This window comes from Hemicordylus capensis, chromosome 4, assembly GCF_027244095.1.
Source record: "Hemicordylus capensis ecotype Gifberg chromosome 4, rHemCap1.1.pri, whole genome shotgun sequence".
NCBI classification, from domain to species: Eukaryota; Metazoa; Chordata; class Lepidosauria; order Squamata; family Cordylidae; genus Hemicordylus; species Hemicordylus capensis.
In genome coordinates this window covers 100,479,759-100,506,514 of record NC_069660.1, presented here as the reverse complement: position 1 = coordinate 100,506,514, position 26,756 = coordinate 100,479,759, and the positions used below count along the sequence as shown (strand labels likewise).

Genomic DNA, 26,756 nt, shown 5'->3' with positions numbered 1-26,756 from the left:
TACACTGCTCTTTTTACAGGGATTGTCGTAATAGTTTGATAACCCTATTATTACTGAACTGGTTGAGAAGATTAATTTTACATTATGCTTCTCCTGTCAGATAAGAAACCTGGCATCACTTATAATGTGGCAAAATTTTGTATGTTGGCTGTCAAGATTCAGCAGCGACTAACAGCCAGTTTGATCAATATATTCAATAGCCATGATTAAGTGCTTGCCTTATGGTGGTAGTTAAATTTAATAGCCCCCCCCTTTTTCTTTTGTAACTGTATTGATATATCTAATGTATCTGATCTTTAATCATAATAAAATGATTTGAACCCCTATCTGCTTTATTTACTATTCGGGGCGCAAGTAAAGCAATCCCAAGAATAGCCAAATGGATCATCAGAATTATGGACTTGATTTACAGATGGAATTTCCTCCAGGTCTTCGGAATATAACTGCAGATTGTTTATCTCAACTTCCACTTCCAGGCTAAGAGGAGATCCCATAAGAACCCAGAAGCCTGTTCACCCAGGCTCTTAATTAGATACTCTTTTAATTGTTTGATTTTTAATAGCTTTAACCTTATAAACTTTAAATTGTTGTAATGTTTTAACCTTTTATTTGTTGTTTTTATTGTTTTGTTGTAAACCGCCCAGAGACATGTGTTTGGGGTGGTGTACAAATAAATTTATTTTTAAAAGAAGAAGAGGAGGAGGATGAAGGAGTAGTGATTGCTCAAATAGCTTCATATACTCATAGAGCGATTAAGTCCTCTGAATGGAAAATGGCCCTCAGTGCTTATCAATTGCTTACTGAACTTAATCCTTACATAACTAATGGATGGCCATGCAAAAACAAGGTACCTGAACATCTTCAACCATACATGCATGTAGCGAGTGAGTTGTCCCTTCTGGTGAGTTATCCATTCTGGAGCTGGTGCTGATGACTTGGTGCTGGTGCCAACCCGCTTCCAAGCAAAAGTGATCAGAATTGCCCACAAAGGTCACCTGGGCATGAGCTTGACTAAAAGGTGAATCAGAAAAAGTTTCTGGTGGCCAGGCATGGACAAGCAAATTGAAAATGTAATCAGGCACCATATGAGTTGTGCTGTATGTGACAAATTGCAGAAGACTTTTACTACTTTCCTCCTCCCCAAGGCAGCCGGTGAGGGCAACACTGGGGATGGCGGTGAGAGGTACCATTAAAAGTCATTACTGGCGATACCACTGGCTCCTGGAAAATGCCAGGAGCAGTGGCATCCCACTCGGCAGCTGCCCTGGCTACAGCACTCACGAGGCTGCAGCACATGCGCTGTGACCAAGTGAGTGCCACAGTCGGGGCAGCTCTCAGTGGTTGTCTAGATGCTGGTGGTATGGGCGTTAATGACTTTTAAAGGTACCTCTTGCCACCACCACCCCAGCGCCAGCCACCTCTGCCACCCGCTTGACTCCAGCAGAGTATCCCAATGGTCCCTGGGAAAAATTTGCTCTGGTTATATTGGGTCATTTTGAGAACCATACCCACAATCCAAATATTTGTTATTGTGATGGTGGATTATTATTCCAGGTGGCCAGAAATTTCATTTGCTGAAAAAATTACTACAAACAAGGCGATTTAGTTCATGGTTGCAGTTTTTCCAAGAGAAGGTCCTCCTAAGGAACTAACAGTGACTAAAAATGGAGCACAGCTTACCTCATTTGAAATGGAGCAATAATTGAATAATCATGGGATAAAACACAAGACTGCTTCCTTGTACCATCCTCAAGGGAATGGCTTAGTGGAAACAATGAAAAGATTAGTGGAAGAAAGTTTACAACTGTCTACTATGCAACAACAACCCTGGAAAGAGGCAATACATGAAAACTCTATTTGCGTATCAAACTGCTCTTCATTCTACTACAGGAAAATCACCACTAGAATTGCTGAGAGGATGCAAAGCTACCACCAAACTTACACAATGGCAACAACTGAAAGAGCTTTGCATGCTGTCTCACCCTGCAGATGCAGAGATTTGTGATTGGGTAAGGGAGAAGTAACAAAAATACAAATTGTATGTGGATCAGTAATGGAGTGCGAAAATGCGAACGTTTCAGGTGGGTTTGAGTACAGTTGCATTATAAAATGAGAAAGGGATATGGTCCAATATTCTGGACCAAAACTAATAATCAAAATCCAAGGAGATTCTGTCATATTGGATGATGGAAAGATGGAACAGTTCAAGACTTTCCAGCATGCACACTATGAAACAAGAGGGAAGGGATTCTGATCTCAAGAGAGAAACTGGAGAGGACTTTGATCTTGCCTCTAGTTTTGACCTCACTGATTAGACTGAAGAAAGGGATGGACAATTACCAGAAGAAAAACCACAAACAGCTCCTGTGCCAGAGAACCCAAGAATTGGGAGAAGTGTGCATGACTAGAGACCACCTAAAAGACTTTGTCACTAAATTTTAAATTAATTCAATTCTGGTTGTTATAAAGGGGAGGGATGTGTTGTATTCTATATAGAAATCTTTTGTTGTTTGGTTGTTTGTCTCAGTGGGGATCCTGTACAGAGTGTGGGGTATGGTGTCAGTAAGAAAAAGGAGCGAAAGCAGAAAAAAAAACTTTTTATAAAGACTTAATTAAGCCAGCATAATATTTCTTCGTGTTTACAAGGGAAGTTGTTATAAAAGGTAGTCAGAAGTAGCCTGTCTGAAAATGCAGCCTATGCTTTGGACATCATGGCTAGTGGCCACAGGTCATTCTATTCTGCATGTGCCATCTAACCAGTTAAAACAATGTTTTTGCTAGTGACAGAACTTCCTGGAACAAAGAGTTCCACAGTTGAACTGTGTTCTGTCAAAGACATCCATGTGTTTATCATAAACCTCATAAGGAGTTTATTCATAAGGTTGGTTTGTTCTGAGGAACTATGGATGCTTTTTCCCTTCACACCATTCTTGATCTCAAAAGCCTTTTATTATGTCACTTTCTCCTCTCTCCAGTCATCTCACCATTTAAGAAAAGCAGTCATTGGAAAAGAAAATCTTTCTATATTCCCACTACCAGTAATTGGAGCGGAGGAAGTACATCCTTTCTGTTGCAGCTCAGGGCTAATTTGTGCACTCACTTCCTATACTTTAAGTCCATGCAGGTGTACATGTGATGAACAGGGAGTGAAGATCACAAACCATCAGCTTTAGTGCCATGAACTGTTTGGAAAGGTTGACATACCAGGGACTTGCTTTTCTGTGGCTGATACTGTTTACCAAGTGTGTATTGGGTGGGGCATAGTTGCACAAAGTAAAATCATCCTCAAAATATTGTCTGGTCTGCCAGTTCTGTATAAATTCTAGTTCGACAAGACAAACCACAATGAGAAGTATTTCCCCCCTTCTCATTTATTATCTGCATTGGGATAGTAAATGTCCCTTTGAACAGTGCTCCCCCCCCACCAGGTTTGCCTGTGGAAGTATTCTATACCGAGAGGGAGAGAGAGAGAGAGAGAGAGAGAGAGAGAGAGAGAGAATGGTTTGACTTGGCAATAAACAGATCTCCTCTATAGTCAGATCTATGCATTCCAGGATTAATTTAAATATAGAGATCTGAACATGAGTTGCAATCTATGAAATGTGTGGTACAGTGGCTAGGGAATTGGATTTGGGTCTGGAAAACTATATTCAAACCCTCACTTAGCCAGGAAGCTCACAGTGAAGCACTGGATAAATATAGCATGATGCTGAAATACTTTTCTGACATTCTCAGATAATGGGCAGCATAGAAATATTGGAAATAAATGCTACATTCCAGGAGTGTAGCAAGACCCCCGGGGGCCAGGGGACAAAACCTGGGTTGAGGCCCCCCATGCCCCCAGCCATGTCCCCTGCGCCTGACATCAGACGCAAGGGGTGGGGAAGCCAACATCTCCCCACTGCTGCCCCTGCCCTGCCAGCCCCAACACCACCACTCCTGCCCCGCTGCCACCACTTATCTTGGCCTCCAGCTCCAGGGGGTGGAGGGTGGTCCGAACAGGACAAACGGTGAGTGTGGTGGCAGCGGGCCTCTCCTCTCTGGCTGAACTACACACCTGTGCAGTTTGACTATGGAAATCGCATGCCCATGACATCATGCCAGAGTGAAGAGGCCCGCTGCCACCACACCTACCACCTTTCCCGCTCGATCACCCCTCACTCTCTGGAGCCAGAGGCCAAGATAAGAAGTGGTGGTGGGACAGGAGTCGTGGGGGCAGCAGCGGGGCAGGACAGGGATGGTGGTGGGGCAGTCTCCTTGGGGGCCTCTTGGGGGGGTCTCCTTGGGGGTCCCTTGGGGGCCGCCTGACCCTTTGGGCCCAAGGACATTTGTCCCCGCTTGTACAATGTACACTACGCCCCTGCTACATTCATCCCAGGAATTCAGAGGCACAATTCATGCAAAGCCATGATACTCATGATGCTCATCTTGGACCATTAATTCTCCCTCAGGCTAGCCCACCTCAGAGGGCTGTTGTGAGGGGAAAGGGGAAATAATGCAATTGACTTGTGAGCTTCTTGGAGAAAGAGTGGAATATAAATGTAGTAACTGGATAAAATGGATTCTCACCTGGAAAACACAGTCTACTGTTGTTGCATATTAAAAACATAAATGAAATATGAACAGGTGGGGTTTACAGTTAACATAAATGCATCAGAGATATGTTGCTTCCAACCATTAACTGATTTTAAGGAACCCAGTTGTTTTCTTTGGTTCTGTACAACAGCGAATTCCTTTCCTTACCAGTACAACGCAGAATTCTATGACTCACCATTTATTAGTGGTGTGCATGGTTCGGTCCGGAGGCCATTGACAAGGCCTCCGGACCGGTCTGGAATTCCCGGGGTTTGGTTCGGAAGGGCAGGGGGAGTTTCTCTTTAAGGGGGGGGGGGTGGTAGTACTCCCCCCCCCACCGCTCTTCCCCCTCCGGCGCTGGCAGTTTTCAAAACGTTCTTTGGGCGGCAGAGTTCCTCCCTGCCACCCCTGCCCCCGTCGTTGTCCTTGCTAGCTTAAAAGTAGGCAGAGCTGGTGGCGCACATGTGCCCTTTGCGGCGTGCGCGCTCGTCTCCGCCGCTGGTGCACGCGTGCCGCATATGTCACGCTGTGCGTGTGCGCCAGCAGTGGAGACTAATTCCCCAAGAATGTTTTGAATACTGCCAGCGCCGGAGGGGGAAGAGCGGCGGGGGGGGGGTAAGTACTACCACCACCCCTTAAAGAGAAACTCCCCCCCGTGCCGGACCGCGGGAATTCCAGACCATGCACACCACTACTGTTTATCTATTGATATAATTAACATTTGCCAGCTTTTGCAGCCTACACTGACTTAAAACATTTGTTTGAATAGTTGCCTTGCCTCAGAGCTGTCATTAAAAAAAATAATTATCCTGAATAAGGTTAGCCTTGACTGATTTGAATTTTAAAGTTTGGAATCATAGCTAAGTGTCATATTTTAATGGTATGTTTGTTTTATAAGTTACAGCATTGAGTATTCTGCATAGAAAAATCTATCCTCTCTTAAAATATTGTATATCTCTCCATTATAGGTAATTTCCTACAAAACTCTTTTACTCAAGATGACTTAAACCAACATCACATTCGGTACATCATAAACCCCTTCATGGAAATAACTTCAGATAGCTTTGAATTTCAGGTCTCAGATACAGCAGGCAACACAATAGCTCCAGAAATGTAAGTGTCAAGATGTGGGTTTGGCATATTTAATGAGAAGAGTGTTTGAAAATTAGCCTGTATATATCTGTGGGTCTGTCCTCATTGTAGTGTTATTGTTTAACACTGCGGGGAACAATTATTATAGATACATATGTATGTCTCGTAGCATTGTGTTACAGCAGGGATGGCCACTTGAGGGTTCCCAGCTGTTTGGGTCTAGGGATGATGGGAGTCATAGTCCAGTAACTACTGGAGAGCCTCAGGTTGGCCAGCCCTGTGCTAGATGAATCACAGGTGCCCCAGAATTAATAGGAACATACATAGGACTATGGGGAGGTGCCTTCTACCAAGTCAGACCATTGGCCCATCTAGCTCAGTATTGTTGACCCAGACTGACAAAGACTTGGCAGAGACTTGACAGTGACTTCTCCAAGGTTGCAAGCAGGAGTCTCTCTCGGCCCTATCATGGAGATGTCAGGGAGGGAACTTGTAATAGTCATACTAATATTAGGCATAGTTCTGTGCAACAGAACCAGACCTTTTCTTTTAGACATTTCAGTCTTTCAAATGTCACACCATTACTAAACAAGAGAAAATTGGGATCTAGGCTTATAAAGCCTGTCAATATTGCAGACTACATATTTCAAGGAGGACATAAAATGTCCTCCTTGACCATTGACTCATGCCTCTTGCAAAGTTCTTCACAATTTCTGACCTCTCTCTTACTGAGCTGTGTCTCTTCACTGGCCAGTGCAGACCTGTGCTGGCCTAGGGTGAGATTGCCTTTTTGAATGATACTGGCTTAGCTGCTGTGATGTCACAGATGGACTGCCTAGCCTAAGACCAGGCATTACTCAGTATTGTTTGTTTGTTTAACGTATTTCTATACCACCCAAAACTCACGTCTCTAGGCGGTTTACAACAAAGCAAACAAAGAAACAGAAAAGGTTAAAACATTAGTTAAAATAAACAACAAAAATTAAAACACCAGTTAAAACAAAGTAAATGATACAGCAAAAGTATGGGAAGCTCACAGATGAGATGACAGCATGCCCTTTCTCCTGCTTTTGCAAATGGTATTCAGAGGCATCTTGCATCTGAGCCTCACAGGGCTGTCCCTAGAGGGGTAAGGGGCTGGGGGAGAATCAGCATGTTGATAACACCCTGCACCAAACCTCTTGATGATCTCTCCCAGCGGTTTCAGGTAGATGTTAAAAAGCATTGGAGATAGTATGGAGCCTTGTGGAACTCCACACTTCAGATCTCACTTAGCAGAACAACAGTCTCCAAGTGACACCATCTAGGATCTGCCAGAGAGGTAGGAGCGGAACCACTTTAAAACAGTGCCACCAAATCCCACCTCCCTCAGGTGTTCCAGAAGGATACTATGGCCAATGGTATCGAAAGCCGCAGAGAGATCCAAAAGGATCAGCAGAGTCACACTCCCTCTGTCGATAGCCAGTTGGAGATCATCCATCAGGCCGACCAAGGCAGTCTCAATCCCATAGCCCACATGAAAGCCAATTTGAAATGGGTCTAGATAATCTGCATCATCCAAAACTGCCTGGAGCTGAGAGGCCACCACCTGCTCAACCACCTTGCCCAACCATGGAGGATTAGAAACAGGCCTGTGATTAGCTAAGTTTGAGGGATCCAGAGTAGCTTTCTTCAAAATTGGTCTAATAATAGCCTTCTTAAGACAAGGAGGCATCCTGCCCTCCCTCAGAGAAGCATTTATAATATTTATCAGACCCTCTCTGATAACATGAATATCAGATGAGATAAGCCAAGTTGGGCAAGAGTCAAGAGAACAGGTTGTAGCGCGTACAGTCCGAAGCAGTTTGTCCACTTCCTCAGGAGTCACAAACCGAAAACAACCCAATCTGATCCCATAAGAGGAGTTGCTGGACACCTCCACAGTAGACTCTGCAGTAACTATGGAATCCAGCTCGGCCCGAATATGAGAGATTTTGTCCACACAAAAAAGTCATTTAAAATGTCACAGCGAGTGACCAATGGTTCCAAGTTTTAATTCAAGGAGTAGAGGATACATACTAGCCCCCTCACAACCCTAGACAACTCATCTGGAGGTGAATTTGAAGGAGTACAGGCAGAATAGAACTGTGCTGTGTTCATGAGTAAATGTAGGGCCAAAAATGTTAACATTATGATTCTGAGAATGAAGTTTTATGAGGCAGCAAAGGTTATTTTTCAATGCTGAACATTACTATCAATAATTAGACACAACATGACAAGCATGAAATGGTAATTATGAACTGTCCCTAAGTAGCTTAATTACAACTGCAAGGATTGTTGTGGTTCCTGTATACTGTGTTTTCCTCCCAATTCTGTTTCCTCATCAGTCTTGAAATAAAATGGTCACGTATAGAACTGGCGGAAACATGCTACCGTGTCTGTGAAAGCGTTGGGTCTCTTCCCATTAAACTTCTGAGAACAGGACAGAGTGCCGAACCATCATTTGTTGGAATAAAAGTGAGATATGCAATGAGTGCAATACATGTTTTACTTTATATTAAAATCTGTTCAGCACGAAGCTAAACCATCATGGGCATCTCTAATGCTTCTGAATGGTGGTGTTTTTTAAAGGTCCAAGAAGTATCAGCTAGAATTGACTTGGACTTCAAACACAGCTCCGCACGATTAGTACAGTTTGATCCTGGTAAGAAAACCATTTTTATGCTTCTGTTATGGCTTTATTAAATAAAAGCTTAGTTCAGAGTAACAATGATGCCAATGGCATCTATAGTATGTCATCCATAAGAGAAAAAAGCTTCCTTCTGAACACAGGGCTCGAGATAATGTTTGCCTCTATAGAATTTTTTTAGAATCATTTCTGTGGATACATATGTGGGAAGCATTATATGTTGATTTTGGGGGGGAAATTTCCATGACCAAAAGCAATATCAATCCAGTCTCTTGATCACAGCCTTCTTAAAAAGACTTAGCATAGATTACAAATCAGACATCGTTGGTCAAATTCAGACATAACGCAAAACCAAAGGTTGGTGAACCCACGGTTTCAATTTTTAACTATAAATTGCACTACAGACATTCATCCAACCACAGTCCACAAACCTTCGGTTCCAGGACAGGGGAGCCCCTCCCTGCACCTTGGCCACTGAGGCAGATCTCAGGCACCCACACGCTCCTCATGTCAAGAGAGTGAGAGCAGGGCATCAACACGGCATCCAGGCGGCCACCATTGGTTGCGATTCCAAAGTGGGCATGTTGATCTCATGTCGTTCCCTGCCCCCATCCAACCCCTCAAACTGCTCACCACCCTGCCTGCCATTTGCAAGGGGGATCCCATGTCCTGACCTTACTCATCCAACCCCCCAAACAGCTCATTGCCCTCCCTGCCACTGGCCAGGTGTGATGGGGTAGCTCCACACTTGCATTTGGAAATAAACACAATGATTTCATAATGGATGCTATAACTCTATTAGGCTTTAATACACTGTCAGCCCTTAAATTAGCAAGGTAGGGACAGGTGTTTGCAACTTTTGATCCTGCTGCTGCTGCAGGTACTGGTGATGACCCCATGTTACCACCAGCAGTTTAAAGGGCAGCATGCCCTTCCAATCCCATGCACCTGCTCACCTCCTCACCCTCTGGATGTGTGGCTGGGTCCAGAGGCTCCTCCAGCAAGATGTCTCCCCTGGTCTTGCAAATGTTGTGCAGGATGTAGCGGGCCACAATTGCCTTGGGCACAAGATCCTCCTCCACATCCAGCAAAATGTAGATCGTGTGCAACTAGGCCTTTAGCCTCCTGAATGACTGCTCCACGATGATCCTCATGCTGCTGTGCCTGTAGTTCAAGTTCCTCTCTAGGGCATCTCTGGGTTGTGATAGGGGGTGACCATCCACTCCTGCAGGCTGTATCCCTGGTACAAGTCCCTGGGTGGGTCTGCGCTGCAACCTCTTTGATTGCGGTTTCAAAATCATATGGCAGCATCCGGGTTTGGACGTAACTGTTCAGCGGCCAAACTGGAGGTCTTGGCAGCAAACCTTTGTGCAAACCAAAGGTTCACATTAAAGTATAGTGAGGCAAACTGCAGGTCGCTCTCAGCTCGAAACCATGGTTTCATGAATTTGGACCTAATGGACTTCCAACCTCTGCCCCATTTAACTCTGGTATCGTATTCCATCTGAATTCAGCCAGTGTGTTTCCATAAATGGCTAACCTTAAGTAGGTGATAGCCAGGAGCAGTGTTCCCTCTAACAGTGATTCCCTGATGTTGTTGACTATAGCTCCCATAATAACCAACCAAAAGCCATTGCAGCTGGGGATTCTGAGATTTGTAGTCAACAACATCTGGAAATACCTGTTAGAGGGAACACAAGCCAGGAGTTTAGAAAATAAACGGCTATGCTGCTCACTGTCTCATGGATCAGATAATACAGAAAAGCACTATATGCCACAGGTAATACTTTTGTACTGAGCAGGTAAAATAGGTGTTGACCTCTTCCTGAAGCTCAAATTATTAATGGCAATCCAATTGATTAACTGGACATTGGTAGATGAAATTTAAATTCTGTTTATTTTTTGTTAAAAACAAGAGATAGAAAGGGAAGGGGTGACACTCTTTTTATTCTTTTAAAAAAATACAAGTTTGAGGAGTAGTTCTCATTTTGCTCTAAGCTATTTGAAATCAGGACTGATATTGCTGTGAAACTACCACTGCCTCTTGGCCTGATGCTCCTGCTCAGTCTGTATACTGACAATGAAGTAGATTTTTATGAAGTCGCCATTAATTTCCAGCTTTCTTTCAGAGTTCCCTCTATAGCAGGGGTCCTTATAATGATGCATTGTGTACTCACACTGATGGTTAATGTGCTTGCACAGCAGACCACTTGGGAAGATTTTCAAAGCTCCACATGAGCCCTCCACGCCCTCCACTCAATACAGTTCCTTTCCATTTGCCACTAAGGTAGCATTGGGAGGAAATCACTCAGTGATATTCACAGACCTAGTACAGTGAGATAAAATAGATAGGGGTCTGGTTAACACAGTTGTTTGAATCTAGGTTTAATGTAGGTTACTAACATTAGCTTGATTGTGTGAACCCACACCAAGGTGGGAATCTTAGATTAATCTTGGGACATAAATCACCTTGCTGTGAGTTCACAGAGTAATGTGAATGTTGATAACCTACATCCTAAGAGCCCCTACAACCTACAACCTAAGAGCCCCTGGTGGCACAGTGGTAAAACTGCCGCCCTGTAACCAGAAGGTTACAAGTTCGATCCTGACCAGGGGCTCAAGGTTGACTCAGCCTTCCATCCTTCCGAGGTCGGTAAAATGAGTACCCAGAATGTTGGGGGCAATATGCTAAATCATTGTAAACCGCTTAGAGAGCTCCGGCTATAGAGTGGTATATAAATGTAAGTGCTATTGCTATTGCTACATCAAAGCTAGTTTTGAATGATTGTATGAATCAGACCACTGATGATCAGCACTCTGCTTATCTGCTCCCCTGTAGCAGAGCTTATAGATCTGTTAATGAGTGTTTGGGGAAAAACTTTTAAGAGATGCAGTAGATGTAACTCCAAATTACCATCTTCAGATAGACATGACTTATGTCTGCTGAGCCTTGGAGAAGAGCACAAAATCAGCTCCTGAAAAATCTGCAAACAAGATAAAGCAAGGAGCTTCATTTGTGGGATTCTTATGCCCAAGGACCCACAAAAAGCTGGAGTTGTGCTTGCTGTTAGGAATAAATTATTTGGGGTATGATCCAGTCAAAAACATTATTAAGTCCAATTAATTTCAATAGGAGAGATGAAAGATGTGCTTAACTGTCTCAATGATGTTGGCAGAACCATGCCCTCGACTTATTATAGCTGAACAAATTCATAAAGCTTTTTATTTTACAGAAGGCAAATATGGTACCACTGAATTATTCAGGAACAAGATTCAGTATTATTATTAGACTGAACAGTCCTAACACGAAGGTCCTGCCTAAGGCAATGCCTTGACAGAATCTGAGATTTGACAAAAAGAGCTAATGTTCCTTAATTGTTCAGGATGCTTCCTTCATGGGAGATCCCTCTGGAAGGTGCAGAAGCTGTATCAAAGGAGACTCATCTCTTCCATCCCAGCAGAGAGAGAGAGAGAGAGAGAGAGAGACTGTGTGTGTGTGTGTGTGTGTGTGTGTGTGTGTGTGTGTGTGTGTAGAAACAGAGGAAGCAGCTTGGGACAGACAAGCAGTTTTAGGATACTGTAAGATCTTGCACATGACCATTGTTGGCGGGCGTGGATGGCATGGGGGGGGGAGAGGCAAAATCCAGCTTACTTCTCCCCTCCAGATGAGCAAGGTCCATGAGTGGGATGCTTGCACACCCACACGATCTGCACTGTGCTTCGCAGCACAGAGTTCTGGAGGCCAGGAAAATATGTCCCAACCTCCAGGTATCCCACAATGCACCACTCAATGAGCACAATGCATTGGGGAAATCTCTTGTGGATCGGATGCCCTAGCCACTTGACGCTATGTGTGCTTGGGCTGCATGCACCCTCTAACCCTGGTTAAGGCCCGGGGTTTAAAGTCAGGCTAGTAAGGGCAGAACCACTGGGATCAGGAGTGATCCTGGCACTCCACACGAGCAGCCCAGCCCAGGCTGAGCTGCTCTAGCCTGGGATGGGCTCCTCGTGTGAATAGCATTAGAGGCTGACATCCAGAATACCAAAGTGCTTCCACAATGGACAAAGTTGCACTAGTGCAAGAAGATTGTGTAGCTGCACAAAGTTATGGGAATTTACAGAATTGCACACATGCACAAAATTTCCCTGCAAAATATATGAGGTTTTTTTACACCTCATATGCCACAGGTTGCACACCTTGCTGAGCTAGTACAAACATGTTTGTGTTAGTGAAATGGAATGAAATGGAAGCTCCACACTTAGCACAACTAGTTAGTGCAATGGTCTTGCACTAGCACAACTGATTTGCACAAGTGCTTCACTAGTCTAGATGTCAGTCAGTGTTTTGTGGGGGGACTGAATAGAGAAGCTAAGAGGTGAAGCACCTTGGCGTTCAAGGCCATTCTCTGGGGAGCTGATGTGATCTGTTGCTGGCTTGCATGCAGAAGTGCACTGCTGCTCACCTCCATCTCATGCTCTTCTTCTGTATTTGTTAATAAATAAAAAATTACAGAGATACCATAAGCTTCCTTCAAAGGAAGCCAAAACCCAGGTAACACCAAAACCCTTGGAACTTCTCACCTCTTGGAGAAATTGGAAATGCACATGACATAACTTATTTTATACATCCAAACTATTCATTCTAGATAATTTTGTCTCCCTTTTAAAGAAGCATAAGGAATATATTCAGAAATCAAAATGATAATCGTGTGGAGTTTTTTTCCCCTTGGGCAAAGAGCCCAAGCTATGTTGGACTTGTGGAACAAAGAGGACCCTCTATATAATTCTGATGAAACTGAGATAAAATTCAATTGTACTAGCCAACCCCACACAGAGCATCTGTGCACTCTTTGGGGCCAGCGGTTACCTCTTCCCCCCCCCCCACCACCTTCTGCCCCAGTCTCCACTTCCAGGCCCAGCCGCCTCTCCTCCCCACCGCCACTTCTGTTCTCCCCCCTTTTCTCCCCCCCCCCCGCTCCTGGGCCTTGCCTCCACAGCTGGGCTGGGCCCGCCGCTGCCTCTGGCCTCTGCGGCCAGGCCTGCTGCCGCCGCGGTAACCAATCCTCCTGGGTGTGCCTCAGCCAATCAGGCCCGTCCGCCGCCCAGCCAATCAGCTGCGTGCTAGGACGCACATTCCAAGGCACACCCAGGAGAATTATATATATAGATTCTATTGCTTGTTAGCCATTTTGAATTCTTGCTCAGAATAGCTGTTCATACATTTTTAAAACATATTGGGCATCACCCAAACTAGTTAATTGAAATTTAAGCACCATTGAAATCAATGATATGAGTTACTCATTGCTCACTTAAGTCCCATTAATTTCAGTGGGACTCAGTAATGACCAACTGCCTTGATCAACCAGTCTGGATGCTGCCATAATGTAAATCAGCTGACAATCAGGTTTCCCAGTCATGCTTACACACCACATGTGCTTATAGTTGTATGTATGCACATGGTGCCTGTTCTCACCTTTACTGAATATTTAGACGTCAGGAGAGAAGCCAGTAGATGGGATGCTGCTCTCTTTCACATGTTTCCTCAACATTTGGAGCCAAAAGGGAGGGCCAGGCTTCAGAAAAGAACTTTACATGTAAGCACAGTTTCCATTATAAGGTATTTCTCTTCTAAAATAGGCTTCCCTGCTCAAAATGGAGTGGGAAGAACTCACCAAAAGCAGCAAAACATTACTATAGCTGCTGTCTTTTCAATTGTACTCTGAAAATGAGGGTTTAGCAGTATAAGACTGCTTCCTATCAAATATGTGTGTGCAAAAAAGAGGGAGTGGGGAATACAGTGGGAGGGCTTCCTCTTTAGAGCTTTGCCTTCTAGAGTTTCTAAAATGTTTGCTTGGCTTGCCCATTAATGTGCAATTTAACAATGCTGAAGAACTCCTTGTATGCTTTTAAATATAATTTCATTGTTGTTGGAGAGTTGTGTTTTGTTTTGTTTGGTTGTCTCCCTCCATTTACTGTAATTAAAGAACATATATACACATACATTCTGCAGTGTTTGGTGCTACAAAATCCTGATAGGATAAGCATGTGGTTAAGTACTTTGTTGAACTGGAGCCCAGGATGAGAATAAAACTTCATCTGGATCCACAGTCCTAAAATTGCTCCCTCAATGCTAGCCTTATTCTTTTCAGTGGGGCTGGTGCCAGCATTGTGCTTTGAAAAGTCGGGCTATAAGAATCTTTCATGGCAATAGCTTATTAGAAATTGAGCTTAAGGAGATCAAAACATCTTCTGCTGGGTTTTAAATGCTGTTTCACAGAATGCATTGGGCTTCTCTTTAGATAGCCTGGAGATCCAGGTGCAGAGATGTTCTTATGGGGCAGGAGGGAAGCAATGATAATAGAAAGAGGGATTTGAAAAGGCTGGGCACCCTTGGTATTTTGAAGGCTTCTCACTCTCCTTTTCTGCCAAGTTACTGACAGTAAGAATCCAGTGAAACAGTCCCCTGTGGCTCCCTCCTCCATAATTCCATATGCAACACTTCTTAGTCTTTTGTCCAAAATACAGTTGTATGAAAACAATCTGGTGAGGAAAACTTCTATTTAATATTACTACACATAAAATAATAGTGCTAGCAAGGCATGGATTTTAAAGGTTGCTGAAAACCTTAATGCTTCTTAATAATAGCATATAATTGCTTCACTAGAGAGTACATGATTCACATGACTAGGCGGGGGAAGGGTAGGTTGCTCCAACTCACTTTCCCCGCAGATGATCACTAAAAGGCTTCTAGGAGTGTGGAGCATGCTCCCAGTACCACGCAGTGTGGAGTTCTGGAGGCTGGGACCATGAACATAGTCCTTTGAGGGGATCCCACATCTCTGTGTCTCCTCAGGCTGTGTGGTGCCCGAGCAGACACAGACGGGCACCTAGAGCACCCATCAGATGGGGGATCCTGTCAGTGCACTGTGCTCATGGCTGCATGGAGCCCAAGAATACACACAGCCCCAGCAGCCAGGTTAAGGGAGTGCTTGCTCCCTTAAACTCAGCTTAGAGCTGGGCTTAGGAGTGGGGTTAGGTTGGGCAGGAGTGCTGGGATCTCCATGGATCCTAGCACTCCACACAAGCAGCCTAGCCCAGGCTGCCCTAGCCTGGGCTAGGCTGCTCATGGGAACAGCCTCCAGGACTTTCTGATGCTAATAGCACAAAGCAGTGGTGATGTGTCAGGAAGCAGGTTGCTTGAGGATGTGAAATGAGGAACTGAGCCTTGGAGTGTTTATGAGCCTGCATACATTACAATTTGTATGAATATCTGTCAAGGAAGAAACCCCCAAGGCTCTTTGGTGGAAACTCCCAAGACTCTTATATCCAGACTAGTGTAGTGCTAGCATAATGCTGTTGCCCTGTGCTAGCACAACAGTGCAAAGACATTGTGCAAAGAAAAGAAACATCTGCTTCAGACTAGTGCTTGCGCTAGTGAAAGAGACATGTTGCACTTGTCACACAATTGAGTGCACATGTATTGCACAACTGCAAGTTGCAAGTGTTGTGCAACCTTGTAACAAAAGCTTATATATGTCTCAGAGAAGGTCTTCCACTAGTGACTGAACAACAGCGTGGAGCAGCACAACTTTATGCAGTTTCACAAACTTCTCAAGTGTGTGCAATTGCTCCCATTGCACTAGTGAAACACTAATCTGGAGCCAGCCATTGGTTTCTTCCCCGTTTAATGGGACATTACATCTGAAGCATATAGGGCCAGGGTGGTCATTGTACATGTTCAGAGCAAGTATATTTATTCTCACTGAAACATTCCACAACTGCTTATTGAACCTGGAAGGACTGTGACAAAAAATGGCAGCATGTTACACTAAGGCAGTTGAAACCTACTTTCAAAGGTGATTTACGACTCTCACATTTATATCTTGTGCTTTTGACAGGTGTATCTGTAAAGATCTGGAATGTCCTCCTTCAGGATGATGGTCTTGAAGAAAACAATGAAGTGTTTAAAATAATACTGAACAAACCTAAAAATGCTGTACTGGGACACAAGAGGGAAGTGACTGTTGAAATTCTAGATCCAAGGACTGGTAAGACAGGTCTTCTAATAACACTTTCCAAAGAGACTTATCTAGAGCTTGCCTTCCTAGTTCAGCAAATTGCCAAAGTGCCCAGCCTAATCTATGTGATTCAGAGCTTCATTTTCTGATCAGGAATCCCACCCCCAATTTTCAGTGTTCTAATAAATGACTGTTAAATTCAGGCAAATAGGATTGTGACTTTAAATCACATTGAATTCCAGAGTTTATTGGTTAGGACTGTAATTATAAGCTTACTTTGTAGGGAGTAAAGGTAAAGTGTGCCATCGAGTCAGTGTCGACTCCTGGTGACCACAGAGCCCTGTGGTTGTCTTTGGTAGAATACAGGAGGGGTTTACCATTGCCATCTCCCGCGCAGTATGCGATTATGCCTTTCAGCAACTTGCTATATCGCTGCTGCCCCATATAGGTGTTTCTCATAGTCTGGGAAACATATCTGTGGGGATTTGAACCGGCAATCTCTGGCTTGCTAGTCAAGTCATTTCCTCGCTGCATCATTAGGTGGTCAATTTGTAGGAAGTAAGGCATGTTGAATATAGTGCAACATCGGTATATCTTTTATATCAGAAGATGCAGACTGCATCAAATTTTCTGAAAGTTTTTAGAAGGTCCAAGTCAGCGTTTTTATACAGTGCTGTTTTGACCACAATATAAACAATAACTTTTAGGGCATGACTCCTGTAAATAATATCTTGTCCTAACTACAAAATTAGATATAAAGTGTATGAACCATATTCAGTATAAACCTTTATAAAATATTTCCAATAGTATTATTAAAATGACTTATCTTTTTGGTTTTTTTAATTTCAACAAAAAATGAGGTAGAAGGAAAATTTGTTTTGATAGCTACGAACCAGAAGAATCTTTCAGTGTTTTAAAATCTTTCTAAAATAAATTTGGCAATGGCTATAATATTGCTCCTGTAATATAGGAGCAATACTACAATGACATCTGTAAAGACCTTGAGGATGGAACTAGACATGGAAAAACAAGGAAAGTTTTCCAAAAGATCTCTGAACTGAGAGGGAGGTTCCAACCTTGAATTGGTATGTTAAGGGATGTCAAAGGGCAGATAGAAACTGATTCAGAGAAGATCAAACAGAGATGGACAGAGTATACTGAAAATCTGTACAGCAGGGATGTCAACATCCAAGATACTCTAGACGATATTCCCTACTTGCAAGAACCTCTAGTACAGGAAGATGAAGTTAGATCAGGACTCCAGTGATTACCAAGTCAGAAAGCTACAGGAATTGATGGAATAGCTACAGAAATATGGCAGGTGATAGAAGACAAATCAGTCAAGGCTCTAACCAAACTATGCCAGAAATGGAGAGCAACACAGTGGCCAACAGACTGGAAGAGGTCAGTCTACATACCCATACCAAAGAAAGGAGACTTAACAGATTGCACAAACCATAGCACAATATCCTTAATTTCACATGCTAGCAAAATAATACTCAGGAACATCCAGCGCAGATTAGAGCCCTACATGGAAAGGGAAATGCTGGATGTTCAAGCTGGTTTCAGAAAAGGCCGAGGAACAAGAGACATCATTGCAGATGCCCGCTGGATAATTGAGAAAGCCAAAGAATACCAGAAAGAAGTCAATATGTGCTTTATTGACTACAGAAAAGCCTTCAATTGTGTCGACCATGTCAAGTTGTGGAATATCCTTAGGAAAATGGGTGTCCCAGACATCTCATTGTTCTCATGAGAAACCTATACACAGGGCAGCAAGCCACAGTCCTGACAGAACATGGTGAAACAGACTGGTTCCAGATTGGCAAAGGAGTAAGACAGGGCTGTATACTTTCTCCTTCTTTGTTCAGTTTATATGCTGAACATATACTGAGAGAAGCTGGATTGGAAGAAGATGAGCATGGTTTGGAAATTGGAGGAAGAAACATCAATAACCTGTGCTACACTGATGACACCACTCTGATAGCTGGGAACAGGGATGATCTGCAAGCTCTAGTAATGAAAGTTAAGGAGCACAGTGAAAAAATGGGACTACAACTAAATGTAACGAAGACTAAACTAATGACAAGGGGTACAGCAACCAGCCTCAGAATTGACAGTGAAGACATTGAAGTGGTGGATAGCTTCTGCCTTTTAGGATTGACTGTCAACAGTAAAGGATCCAGCAGTAAAAAAATACGCCACAGACTAGCACTTGGTTGGTAGGCCTGCAATGAAGGCCTTGGAAAAAATATTTAAATACCTTGACGTGTCTACACCTACAAAGGTTAGAATCATTCAGCTAATGGTTTTCCCTGTGACACTCTATGGATGCGAAAACTGGACTTTGAAGAAGCCAGATAGAAAAATCATTGACGCTTTTGAACTTTGGTGCCAGAGAAGACTTTTGAGGATACCATGGACAGCCAAGAAAACAAACAAATGGATCATAGAACAAATCAATCCAGAATTTTCACTTGAGTCACAAATGACCTGGCTCAAACTATCATACTTTGGACAAATTATGTGAAGACCCAGCTCCCTTGAGAAGTCCATAATGCTGGGAAATTTGAAGGAAAGAGAAGAAGAGAACAACCAGCAGCAAGGTGACTGGACTCGATTATGACAGCCATGAATGCACCACTGAGAGACCTTAAAGGCCAAGTTGAAGACAGATCATCCTGGAGAGAATCTAGCTATGTGGTTGCCAAGAGTTGACACCAACTTGATGGCACTTAACCAATCAATCAATCAGTTATAATATTCCTTCTCTTTCTGAACCTCACAGACTGGTTTTCTCTAAAATAAGCCATGCAATTTTTCAAGTGGAATGGAAAGCAGAATACTTTAGTTGAGTGCTGCAATGAAGGCATTGCATTCTGTTTATTTTTTAAGTGAGACACAACACACTTAATCATAACACAACAGAATTTTAACCACAACTGACCCTTAGCATCACAGTGTCCTTTAAAGTTAATGAGAAAACACAGATCGATTACCAGGACAGGATAGACTGTGATTCCTATGACACATCGCTAGGTACTTCAGTGCAGAATACAATCCGCAATAAGGCAGGCAGTTCCCACAGAGATTAGTCTAATATTATTGAGGTACAATGCTAGGTGAGCAGAAAGAAACTTTGTTACAGAATAGGAAACAATCTATCTTCCAAAATTTTGTAGGTTCCTGTCCCAGCACATCCCTATTCATCCCTATTATACAGCCGTAATAGAATGTTGGTCTTATTTAATTTAATTATTCCTCTTTCTCCTTGCAGCTGCTGTTTTATTGAATCAATTTTAGCTAAACAATCCTTGACATTTTTTCAATCAATTCTTAAATATCTTTCTGCAATAGGCACTCTACAACTTAAATAATAGCCTGAGTATTCATCTTCAGCTTTAAACCACCTGAGATCCATGCACAGAGTAACTTCCACTCTTTTATTTTGTTTGGTTCCAGATGTTAGTTTCAACTGACATTTCTTGAAGGCTGCTGATCCAGGTGCTTCTGCTAATAGAGATCACATATAATTGAGTCAAGAAAAAAGAGTAGCAGCACCAGACTCCCAAGATGCCTAAGGTCAAATTATGTTCAGGGCCGGCATGTTGTTTTTAAATGCCCTCCTTTCTTTTCATATTTGTCGCTGTTGGTCACCATTACCTTTAGCTAAATGATAAAAAGAGTAAGCATTGCAGCAGATTAATGAATAACAGGCAGTAAGTTCTGTGTTCTAATATATGCATTCACATGCTGAGATGCTTCAATCACTATTTTACTATAGGAAAAGCAGAGTATCTGATGATTGTGATGCTAAATTTACAGCTGCCATAGACAGTGGCATGTACTGACCCAAATTTGGGTCAAGAGTGACACCCTGTGGCCATGTGATTCTTTTTTCCTGGTCCTTTTTCTCAGACACTACCCCTGTTATTGTGGCCCCAGTTATTATATCATTTTGTGTGTGTATGTGTGTATGTGTATATGTGTGTGTGTGTGTATGTATGTATGTATATATATATAAAAATAACAATGTACGCTTCCCATACAACTATCCTTCCACTCCTAATTTTCAGCAACCTTCTGGTTCTGTCCTTGGATATTCCTAAAGTGGAAACTGTAACCTGAGCTGACATTGCAGTGGTGAATCTGAAAGCAAGACACTGTCCTGGCACAAAAAGCAGCACTGTTGTTTTGGGCTTTTGTCTGCAGCATCTGGCTTTGGGCCCTTTCAGAAATGAGTTCTCTGAAGATTAAGCTGAGCTTGCAAAATTAATCTCGTTTGTGGTTTATTTTAGATTTAACCTTGGACTGCAGAGATTAAAGACCACCATGTAGAGGCCTCTCCTGGGGTGCAGGGTTCTCAACAGTTCCCCAGGGTGGAAACTCCTGTGTTTTCCCATCCTAAAGTAACTTATGCAGAGGCATGGAAGTAGAAGGGAATTGCTTGCAAAACCCTCAGGATCTTCTATTTTCCTCACAGTTCACCACCCTGTATTCAAAACGCATATCTTCTTTTCTTTTTCTCTCTTTATTTTTCTATCTAACAATAGGTGGCTGTGATTCTTTTGCAACCATCCAACCTCGAGATACTCAGGAAGTGTTGGAGAGGACTAGCAAAATTTCAGAAAACCCATTGTATGCTGGTCATTCACTTATGGCAAGTGGAAGAGGAAATATCCTTCATGAAGAGCATCTGGTCAATAAGGATCATCATCATCATCATCATCATGACTCTCCATCCAGGGGAGATGTTCCTCAGGCAGAACACATGCTTGATGATGAAGACGTGGATTTCCAAGTTCTTGCTGATCCAAAACCCGAGAAAAAGCACCAAGCAGCTCAACACAGCCCATTGGTATGCCCAGATAATGAGGGTATTTACATGCATGTGCAAAACTGGGCTAAGTGAGCCCAGCCCGGTTTTGCACATGCATGTGTACCACTGGGATTCGACCGAACCCAGTGGCACTATAGCAGCAAACCCACCTATGAAGCCGCCCTCTTAAAACGAGGTTAAGGGAGCGAGTGCTCCCTTAACCTCATTTGTATGGTCGTCTGTCAGCCACAGCTAGCAGATGGGGAGGGGGAATCCCATAATGCACCGCACACTCACACGGTGCATTATTGGAGCTCCAGGGGGTAGGGGGATGCAGGGAGATGCGTACCGGCACCCCGACCCTCAGAGCTGCTGGCAGCAGCTGGTGCTCATCTGGGCAGGTGATCCGCCCACCCAGGGAAAGTGGAATGATCGTCTGCAAGGAGGTAAGCTCTTTAGGACTTCCTCAGCGCAAATATTGTAGCCCCTTCTCACTATTCGTGAGAAAAGGCTCAATGTCTGTCTGCCTGCAAAGTCTATCAATGATTTGTTTAATCCATAAGCAAATGAGTTAAGACAGTTGCCCCTAATAGTTATCTGCAATGTCACATTTTAATTGCTGTAAGACCAGGGGGCTATGCTTACGATCACAAAAATCGGGCTAGGAAAATCCTAGCCCGATTTTTGTGATCGTTAGAACCACCAGGCTCGCAGCTGAGCCCGGTGGTTCCGGAGCGGCTAACCCGCAAACCCGGGCTAACTGCTCATGAGTAGCCGTGGCTTGCGAGTAGACCCCCGGCCAGGAGGCTTAAAAGCAGCCTCCCAGCTCGGGGTCTCCCCAGTATGTCCTGCGCGCTCACGCAGGGCATACTGGGGCTTCCGGGGGCTGCGCGGCCCCCAAGCTCCCCAGCCCCCGCCAGCTCCATCTCGGAGCCGGACATCGTGTGGGCGGCCAATCCGGCCGCCCAGGGCTCCCTCCCCGCTCGTGAGTGGGGAGAGCGGGCTTAGCCCGCTCTTCCCGCTCACCAAATGAAACCGGGTCTCATGGATCGTGAGACCCAGCTCCAGGAGTTCTGTAGTTACCTTAAGGAATCCAAAAACCCCCAAAACTTTGATTTTAGGTCCTCATTAGATGTAAAATTATGTGATCTCATTGCCTTTAGTGACCTTCTCTAATTTATACCAGCTAACAGTGTAATCAAACACATTTTTCCACATTTTTCTTTTTCAGAAGCGAAACACCCAGGATAATTATCTTTCAGTAGGAACAAATGTTATTAAATAATAGATTTTCTTCAGCCTCCTCTACTACATGAGGGCAAAGAACTAAAAGATATCCTATTAATAACACTCCGGTTTCCTGCTGAGGTTGCAAAATAAGCCACCATAAAATTATGAATATCATTGCCTTTCTGGGTGAATTAACTACTTAGAAAAGTTGTAATGGGAGGAAATGGAAAATCAGTTAATGAAAGAAAGCCATGAAAATAATGTACTAGGTGTCTTCCAGTGCATCTACCTGCCAAAATGGAGCCTCTTCCTCCAGTATATAACATCGTAAGGGTAGCAGTTTTATTTTGGTATTATTTATAATGACACTTCATAATTTAAAAGTACCTTTTCCAATGCTCTTATATCACTTTAGGAAATGTCACCAATAGCCTAGCTAGCCCAAGAGACATCCTCCCCTTCTTACTCAAATGACTGCATAGCATCGATTTGAAAGGCCCGCAAGCAAAAAGATCAGGACGGGAATTTTCAGGGAGCAAGCAGAAATGTTTCACAAAACATCTTCTAATTCAGGGTTGGGTAACTTGGTCCTCTAGCTGTGTTTGGACAACAACTCCCAGCATCCCCAGCCACAATTGTGCCCACCCTGCTCTAGTCTTCAGTGCTGCTTCACTGCCCATTTCCCCTGCTTGTTTCCTGACCTGCAGCTTGTTGCCATTTCTTTATTTTTCATACCTTCTTTTTCCTGACAATGCAGTTCCAACCAATCAGGGATTAAATAGCATGATGACATTGTATCCAATCAAATTTGGCTGCATTACGATGTATTGATCCAATTTAGAGGATACCAGTAATTCCAAATCTCACTCTGAACTAGCATCTTACTAGAAGGGGAATACAATTGCCATGCTGCAAATACATTTGCCTCATTCACAGCCCCATCTGAAAAACTGCCAGCAGGGGAGTTTTTGACAGGAGATGAAAATGTTTGCCAACCATCCCCCCACCCCTGCACACACACACAATTTCAGCTCGATCTGACATCATAACCTTACATGTTCTCCTAAAGACAGAGACAGACTGAGTTTAAAGAATAGCTATTCTTTAAAATATCTACAATATGTTTTTTTGCGGAGTGTTACTTTGGAGGAGGCCCTTCCGACTGAAGTGATCCTTGGTAGAGACTGATATGTTGGTGGGAGTAGGACGTGCCAGGTGAGGGGAAGGTGCATTGGCTATATTAAAGCCATCATGCCCTCTGGTTCTTCTCCCATCCAAGGAGACCCCAGTAACTCTCCCAGCAGCCCACCATGCTTAAAGCTGGTGCTATTAAATGCCAGGTCCATAAATGCAAAGGCGACAGCCATCCAGGAGGTTATTCTGGATTAGCACACAGACCTGGCATGCATTACTGAGACCTGGTTGGGTCTCTGCACCAAAATGGCCACCACACCAAGGGGGAAAGTCCAAAGAGCAGCCAAACGGCTGATTTCTTAAATAAGAGAGGCCGGCGGGGGGAGGGGGAACCTCAGTGGACACCCTCCCCCCGCCGCCTCGGAAAACTCCCCCAGAGGGTGTAAGTGTTAATTTTTTTAAAAAAAACACACTCATGAACCCCGGGGTGGTGGTGGTGGTTCATTTCGGGGTTGGACCGAACAGGGGGTGGTTCAGTTCAACTCCGAATAGTCGAACGATGAGGAGATGGGTCAGGTGATCGACACAGTTGCACGTTGGCAACCTCTCCCAACCTGCTGAGCCCAAGTGACTCCCTGGTATACAGGTGAGTTGCGGACAGTGAAGCAGACTGGTAGACAGCTTGAGTGTCGTTGGCAGAAAACTCAGAATGAATGTGACCGAACACAGGCTAGAGCCCCTATTAGGGCCTACTCTATGGCAGTGGCAACAGCGAAGAAATCTTACTTTTCCACCACCATCGCTTCATCTCAGTGTTGTGCAGTGGAGCTTTTTTGAGTAGTTTGGGACCTCCTAGGTGAGGACCCCAAAAACCATCAAATAGAACCCGTGACAGCCCACTATGACCAATTTACATTACATTTTGCAGATAAAATTGCTTATATCCGTTCTGACTTAAAGGCTAAGATTTCTGTGGCACCGGAACTGATGTTGCCAGTGCACTGTCTGGTCTTGTTATATTGGATCGTTTTCAGACTGTGTTTCCTGAGGCGGTGGACAGGCTGCTTGGAAGGTTGAGGCCTACCATGTGTGTCCTTGACCCTTGCCCTTCATGGCTGGTGAAGGCTTCTAGGGAGGGACTGGGTCCATGGGTGGCAAGAGTGTGAATGCCTCTCTAGAGCAGGGGGTGGTCCCGCCCTTGCCTGAAGGAGGTAGTCATTAGGCCCCTCCTTTAAAAGCCCTCATTGGACCCAGGTGACAAATAACTTTCAACCAGTTTCAGACCTCCCCTTCTTGGGCAAGGTGTTGGAGAGCGTTGTGGTGTCTCAGCTCCAGGCAGTCCTGGATGAATCTGATTACTTCGTTCCTTTCCAGTCTGGCTTCCGAGCTGGCTATGGGACTGAAACTGCCTTGGTCACCCTGGTGGATGACCTTTGCTGGGAGATAGATGGAGTGACTCTGTTGTTCCTCCAGGATCTCTCAGCAGCTTTCAATACCATTGAAGAGCTTTGCCATGCTCCCTCCATCAGTAGTTGTTTTTATAAAAAACAAACAGCTAAAAACACATCTTTTAAAAGAGGCGTTTTAATGCTCCATCTTTGGTTATATCTGGTAGGTTATTTGGTTTTTAGTTCTGTAATTCTCAATTTTTAGCTTTTAAAATAACTTTTAATTTGAAATTTAATACTGATTGTGGTTTTTAACCTAACTTTTAACTTGTTTACTTAATTTGGTTAATTTTATTACTTTTATTGTATCTATTTTATTGTTGTGAGCTGCCCTGAGCAGTGGTGTACTGGAGGGGTGGGGCATAAATATTTTAAATAAAATAAATGACTAAATAAATAAATAAAATATTTGCAGGGTCTATGATGCCACATAGGACATCGGAACATAGGAAACTGCCATATACTGAGTCAGACCATTGGTCTATCTAGCTCAGTATTGTCTTCACAGACTGGCAGTGGCTTCTCCAAGGTTGCAGGCAGGAATCTCTCTCAGCCCTATCTTGGAGAGGCCAAAGAGGGAACTTGGAACCTTCTACTCTTCCCAGAGCGGCTCCATCCCCTGAGGGGAATATCTTCCAATGCTCACACTTCTAGTCTCCCATTCATATGCAACCAGGGCGGACCCTGCATAGCTAAGGGAACAAGTCATGCTTGCTACCACAAGACTAGCTCTCCTCTCCTAAGACCATCTCTCTTCTCCTATATTCTTTTGCTAAACTGATCAACTTCAATGTTCCCTTGGAGTTAATGCTTCTTCTCCACTTTGGATCATTCCAAGACCCAACTTTAATTCACAAAATGAAGTAGTCAGTTCTATTACCTTACCAAAAATACAGTAAATTAAGTCCAATTCCATCATTTGTAGTGCTATTGTATATTACATGCAGAACAACACATAAAGCAGGCCATATTTTATCTCCCCAACCCTACTGATTAAGTGAACATTTTTTGCTTACACTGACTGGATGTGACAGCCCCATGTGGAATGGGATGTCCATTGAACCCACCCCCTACCCTCAAGGATATTTTTACGGGATAAGCCTGAAAATGAGCAATATGTAAAGCAGGGGTTCTCAGACTTGGGTTCCCAGATTTGCTGGACTACAACTCCCATCATCCCTTGCATAATAGCCAAAGGTCATCCTCAGCCACAGAAGGGTGAAGATACTTGAAAATTCATTCAACAGTGGAGGCAACTGAATCAGATCCAGGTTTTCCAACCATGTGAACATTAGCTGCTTGCTAAACAGCTGATTACATTGGACTGGTTTGGACAAAACGTCTATCAGTCCTTACAATCATGTGGGAGAGGAGTGCCAACACTTTCTTCTCTCTCTCTCTCAGCCCCCTAAGCTGAGGCAGCCCCCTAAGCACCACTTTCCTCATTAAAAGAATCCCCCTTTGTTTTGCTACAGAAAAGTAGATGATTGTGGATTGGTCCTTGAAATAATGTCAGAAATTGTTGTATTTTCCCATTATTTTTCTTGATCATTTTTAGTTCCAAGGAAATACTTCAACAGGAGCTGAAGGGCAATTTGATCTACCATCTGACATTGGGACAGCTGCTCAGGAGCCTTTGTCTGTTTTACCTTTTCGCCAACAAAGCCAATATTACTTTCCTCAGAGAGATTTGGGCATGAAGAGTGAACCTATCTCATTACATACAAGCACAAAGCAGGTAGAATTAGTTTATAAGGGGGGAGGGAAAAACC

General features: G+C 43.7%; 1 protein-coding gene and 1 long non-coding RNA gene across 7 annotated transcripts in view; one reads left to right on the top strand and one right to left on the bottom strand.

Annotated features, from left to right (window-relative positions):
* LOC128324688 (uncharacterized) overlaps positions 1-17,223 on the bottom strand; it is a 30,392-nt gene extending 13,169 nt beyond the window's left edge. Inside the window, exons 1-5 of one of the 2 annotated variants that reach the window (XR_008307035.1) lie at positions 16,210-17,223; positions 13,809-13,908; positions 12,721-12,818; positions 10,513-10,661; positions 9,292-9,699 (exon numbers count right to left, since the gene is read on the bottom strand). This is a non-coding gene — a long non-coding RNA (uncharacterized LOC128324688). Of the gene's footprint in view, positions 1-8,874; positions 9,700-10,512; positions 10,662-12,720; positions 12,819-13,808; positions 13,909-16,209 lie in introns of those variants that run through there. The other variant, XR_008307034.1, reaches the window with a different exon arrangement.
* LOC128324687 (FRAS1-related extracellular matrix protein 1-like) overlaps positions 1-26,756 on the top strand; it is a 195,824-nt gene that overhangs the window by 155,449 nt on the left and 13,619 nt on the right. For 4 of the 5 annotated variants that reach the window (XM_053249535.1, XM_053249534.1, XM_053249537.1 and 1 more), the window contains 6 exons: positions 5,544-5,688; positions 8,034-8,163; positions 8,278-8,350; positions 16,234-16,383; positions 20,907-21,211; positions 26,543-26,722. In XM_053249535.1, the coding sequence (XP_053105510.1) occupies positions 5,544-5,688; positions 8,034-8,163; positions 8,278-8,350; positions 16,234-16,383; positions 20,907-21,211; positions 26,543-26,722 (983 nt within the window). Of the gene's footprint in view, positions 1-5,543; positions 5,689-6,865; positions 6,893-8,033; positions 8,164-8,277; positions 8,351-16,233; positions 16,384-20,906; positions 21,212-26,542; positions 26,723-26,756 lie in introns of those variants that run through there. The other variant, XM_053249538.1, reaches the window with a different exon arrangement.